Source organism: Hesperophylax consimilis, chromosome 3, assembly GCF_061612785.1.
Source record: "Hesperophylax consimilis isolate HC1 chromosome 3, BYU_Hcon_1.0, whole genome shotgun sequence".
Taxonomy (NCBI): domain Eukaryota; kingdom Metazoa; phylum Arthropoda; class Insecta; order Trichoptera; family Limnephilidae; genus Hesperophylax; species Hesperophylax consimilis.
Genome location: NC_142838.1, coordinates 44,054,699 through 44,059,707, shown reverse-complemented (window position 1 = coordinate 44,059,707; position 5,009 = coordinate 44,054,699). Strand labels below are relative to the sequence as shown.

General features: G+C 36.2%; 1 protein-coding gene across 1 annotated transcript; it reads right to left on the bottom strand.

The window, feature by feature from the left end:
- Positions 1-351: 351 nt before the first annotated feature.
- On the bottom strand, positions 352-4,239 carry LOC149425590 (pancreatic lipase-related protein 2-like). The gene is made up of 6 exons (XM_089651189.1): positions 4,183-4,239; positions 3,145-3,217; positions 2,891-3,030; positions 2,144-2,389; positions 1,026-1,365; positions 352-511 (listed from the first exon to the last, which is right to left on the bottom strand). Exons 1-6 carry the CDS (start codon positions 4,226-4,228, stop codon positions 457-459), a joined length of 900 nt encoding a protein of 299 aa, XP_089507315.1. The 5' UTR covers positions 4,229-4,239; the 3' UTR covers positions 352-456.
- Between the last annotated feature and the right edge of the window lie 770 nt (positions 4,240-5,009).

The following is a 5,009-nucleotide window of genomic DNA, read 5'->3' as shown; positions in this document are numbered from 1 at the left end:
AAGTAGAAGATTTTGAACTTTAAAGTAGTTTTCATAGACCTATACATTATTTTTTTCTGGGCTTACAAAAAGACTTATCTAAAAATACTCGACTATTTCAAAGGCCATGATGTATTTTACCCGCAGTATTTAATTAAAGCATCTGAAACATTTCTAGGCGACCAAATTTTCAAACCAAAAACACATGATTTTAAATTACTACGTAGTGCATCGCCTTAAACAATATTGGGCGCGGTCAGTACTTGGATGGGTGACCGCTTGGGAACACCGCTTGCCGGCTTTTTATTTCGAATTTTTTTATGGTCCACTTTTTTGTCTTGAAAATGTTGTTGAAAATAAATATGAGAGATATTGAGTTATTGACGGTTAATTATTTTTATTAGTCACATTTATTTTTTGGGCAAGAATATAATAGACAAACAAATAAATCAATTTGTGTATAAATAAATATATTCTTCATCCTTGATAGAACGGCTTTTCGGCGTTGGTCGTCAAGTAGTAAACCCCGGAACTGAAAGAAATCAATATATTTTTATTAATGTAAGCATTTTAATTTTATTATTTTAAAATGGGGACAGTAACGTTTGTGTAGCAGCATCATGTGTTTCTTTAGAGAGAAAGATTTTATTATATACGTTTTCTATTAAAAGAGAATTCAGGTACCTGAAAATTGTACTGCATAATTACTTGAGAAAATCACTTTTGGTACTTTAAAAACAAGTTTGTCAGTCTCGTCGTAAGAGAGAGAGGCAAGAGAGAGAGAGTAGAGAGATTTTCGTGCCGGAAGCCGATCTGGCTTAGAGATTTTCAAAATGGCAATAATGAATTTCTCGATAATAGGAACATTTGTGGAAATGCTGCGTCAATTAGGTAATGCTGCCTTACATTATCAATTTTACTTCTACCGTCATGTATAATCACATTCCGAAGTTAGCGCACTTTAATTACGTATGAGCTGTCTGTTCCATAAAAACAAATAACATAAAGTGAAGTGAAGTGAAGACAAAAACATGAAGATGACTTACATGGTTTTTGCTGGTCCAGTCCCGCCCATGTAGGAGGTGCTAATATTGGAGCAGCTTAAACTAACAATCTCGTCATAGTTGCTGCACTTTTGTGCCACGAATCCCCCATTGGAGCCGATAGAGTCCTCGAAGAACTGTATGGCCCTGACGTGGTCGCAGTCATCGTTGCCGTTACACCCGGGGTTGTTGGTGCCTCCGTTGGGGTAGAAGTCGGCTGTACCGGTGGGGAGGATTAGGGCGTGGTAGTGCGTGTTGGTGTGGATAATCTCCACATATTTCCCATCTCCTGCATTTATCTTGTCTGGAGAATCCTCCCAGAATTTCTTGGATGGATCAAGACCTGAAAAGAAAACCTCATTTCTAGAACGGTCTATCATCGGATTGTTGAAATTTTCAATTTATTTGATGTTAGTAGATTAACTTTTTGCTGTTGATATAAATTGCGGAAACTTTTATACTTTACGAGTTGAAGTCCTAGAGTTGCCTGAGAAGAGTGATCAAATACGGACAGTGATTTATATTCTTTTGAAGGTCAAGTGTGCAAAATGTCGGTGTCCGCTCGGTCCTTTGTATAAATAACTAGATATTATGTCAGAAGTTTCCACCATGGGCACGCAAAAAGTTAAAGTCATTACTCTGTCTTGACCACACACTTTAGGAAACAGTTACGATTATAGTTTTATACAGATTCAAGAATTTAAGTGGTTATAATAATGACGTGACTTACAGAAATAGAGTTTATTTTATTTTGTTCGGTACATCATGTCGTTTTATGCACCGAATCCCGAAGATGACATCTGAAAGATGATGGCCCCCAGCAGCGATACATTGAAGATGGCGATTTTTGCAGTTTTCGGCCGCATTTTGGTACATCTCGACGGGTATAGCGGTATATACCGGTCATATTTTTACATATTTTATATCATACTGAACAAAAATCATAATCTGCTGAAATGACTGATATCAATTGAAACGTCATAACAATATCTACTATGGATGTGACTTGCGTATGTATTCTATGTCAAATGCATTCTACATAGAAGGCGGTCTGTGGCAGGACAACGTTTTCACAGGACCACTGGATAATTTATAAAAAATAACATGTTCCATTTATTTACCAGTAACGTAATCGACTTGGCCCAGCTTGCAGCTCCTTCCAATCCAGCCGGTCACGTGGCAGCCCAGACTGTGCCCGATGATATGGATTTGGGAGAAGGGGAGACCGAGAGTGGATAACCAGTCCAGGAAAGAGGCTACGAATTTGCCCACCAGGGGGGCGTTGGCAACAACGTCCACCTCTTCGCCCCCCGTGCCGGCCGTCCAGTTTACGAGCACCACGTTAAAGTCTCCAAATCCCAGGAAAGCTGGAATAGAAAATCATGCTGAATAGTAAATCTTGATATATACTCTATGGGCCAGGAAAGCCAGAATAAATAGTAAATTACGTTTAACACTCTGGCAGTCAGGAAAACTGGAATAGTAAATCACTACAAATGCTCTCAAGCTGAAGTAGTAGGTCAATCGTGTTAAATACTCCACCGGCTAGGAAGGCTTAAAAATAGCTGGGTTACGTTAATTTTAATAATAATTTGATGACTTGTATAGCGCCGTTTTTGCGCAAAACCACTGTATTTAAATACTTCAAGGAAAACTGGATAAGTATCACTTTATGCTCCACAGGCAAGGAAAACTGGAACAGCTTAACCGTGTTGAAGTGTCCAAACGCTCGCAGCCAATATGGCTGTCTTGTTTAAAACTAATTTAAGATGTTATATTATTAGGGCCATTTAAGTTTTGTCTTTTAAAGGGTATAAATTAATAAAAAAATCCTGGCATTTTATTGATGAAAATATAATAATTATTACCTTCAACTAAATTGTCAAAATTGGGCCGATCTGTCCATCCATGAGAAAAGACCTTCAAAGGTTTATCCAGCTGGAAGTTTGAGTTGGCTAAGTTCTGAACGTCTCCATTTTGTAAAACTTGGGGTACGTTGGGATTATTTCTGAAAACCGGAAAAAAACACTCGTTTAAAAATGATATAAATGAAATATATGATAAATATTCACAAAAGTTTAACTTATAATTACTAAACTACGACTTCGTACTAAAGCCTTACCTGGTATATAGGTTGAGAATAACGTCAGTCTCTGCAACAAATCTGCCCTGAACAGGTTCAGGAATTGCAATAGCTAGAAAACACAATACATTGATGAGTTTATCGTTAATACTGTTCTGACGATGGAAAGATACTACCAAGTGGTTTAAAACAAATTAACGTACATCTTGCAATTAAGGCTCTGTTATAAGCGTTCAACAAGAATACAAATATTACTGAAGATGATTTGAAAGGGACATATGTAAATATGAATGGTAGAGGGAGCGCGCTTATATTTATATAAACGACTTCTGATCTGAATCTTTTGACATCTGAGATTCGGTGACCGGATAAATCATCAAAATGATAAATCATCACATCTTTAAAGAGTAATATAAAGTCATGGAAAGAGATGAAACAAAAACTTTATTAACTGGGTCAAGTAGGTAAGGTTAGGTTAGGTAAGGATATTTTTTCCATCGTTTTTAATGACTTTATATCACTTTTTAAAGGTGTGTTGAATAGTCACTGTGTTGAATTTGCATGGAGCCCTGGATTGGTATGGCATGTGAAATACCAGAACCACTATAAATTTAATCATTCCTAGCATGTGAAATAATAGAACAACTGTGAATTCAATCATTCGTGTAGCATGTGAAATAACAGAACAACTGTGAATTCAATCATTAGTGTAGCATGTGAAAAAATAGAACGACTGTGAATTTAATCATTAGTGTAGTATGTGAATTAACAGAACCAGGTGTGTTTTACAATTTTCGGAGCATACTTTGCGATTTTTTTCTTTCGATGGAATTTTACATAATTATTTTAAGCTCGGCATCTGAATAAGAACATATCGAAAAACTAATTTTACTGACGTTAATAACTCTTTAAATATAATACATTTGTTATACATCAATGTAAAAATTAGGCCACGACTTCATTATTCGGTTTAAAAAACTAGACTAGTAGGCATCTACTTTAATTGTTGATTTTTAGTTTATTTATTTAAAATTATAAATCTATATTTAAAGAGGAATCAATATTCCACAAACTTACCGACGGTCAACACTCCGAAGAGAACAACAATTGTCACGGCTTTCATCTTGAAATGTTTTCAGTGAACTGATGATGAGTGACTGAAAAAACCTTGTTTTATATGTGGTCAATTAATCTGATTTACTGATAACACCTACGTTTATCATAAAATCTCGAGGAAACAGATAAAAAATGTTAAATAGGTGATAGATTACATCTTTTACATAATAATTTTTAATCATGGATTGGAACTTCCAAAATATTCAACATTCCGGAACTTTTTATCTCTAAACAAAATTTCCCACTTAGGTATATCATTATAAATCTACAAGGAAAAACCAAGTTTTTTTTTCAATAATACATTTTAACAAGCGCTAAATGCCAAACGGGCAGGACCGACATTTATTTTGTACATTGACCGTTTTAATGCTGACTGAATGCTGTGGAAATAAGATCCCTGAGGCGTATGTGTGATAAAACCATATATGTTCAGGTGAAAAATGCGGTAATTCGCAAATAATGCAAGTCTGATGTAAGCGTAGTGAGTTAAGAAAGAGTTGATTATGAAAGGGGCGCTAAGATGGTTTGGGCATGTAGAGCAAAGAAAGGAGTGTAAGGAGAACATATGACGTGAATGTGAATGGAAGAAGATGTCAGGGACGCCCAGGAAGCCATGTAGAGTCGTGTAGCGTCCATTTAGGAAGTAGAGCATGAAGAGTCCATGTAGGAAGTAGAGCATGAAGAGTCCATGTAGGAAGTAGAGCATGAAGAGTCCATGTAGGAAGTAGAACATGAAGAGTCCATGTAGGAAGTAGAGCATGAAGAGTCCATGTAGGAAGTAGAGCATG

What these genes read in the sequence shown, in the direction of transcription:
- LOC149425590 (XM_089651189.1), bottom strand. Translation starts at nt 4,228, where the DNA reads ATGAAAGCCGTGACAATTGTTGTTCTCTTCGGAGTGTTGACCGTCG. An exon ending in CTTCGGAGTGTTGACCGTCG is followed by an intron (nt 3,218 to 4,182) that starts GTAAGTTTGTGG and finishes TGTGTTTTCTAG; the next exon opens with CTATTGCAATTCCTGAACCT. An exon ending in ACTGGACCAGCAAAAACCAT is followed by an intron (nt 512 to 1,025) that starts GTAAGTCATCTT and finishes GATTTCTTTCAG; the next exon opens with TTCCGGGGTTTACTACTTGA.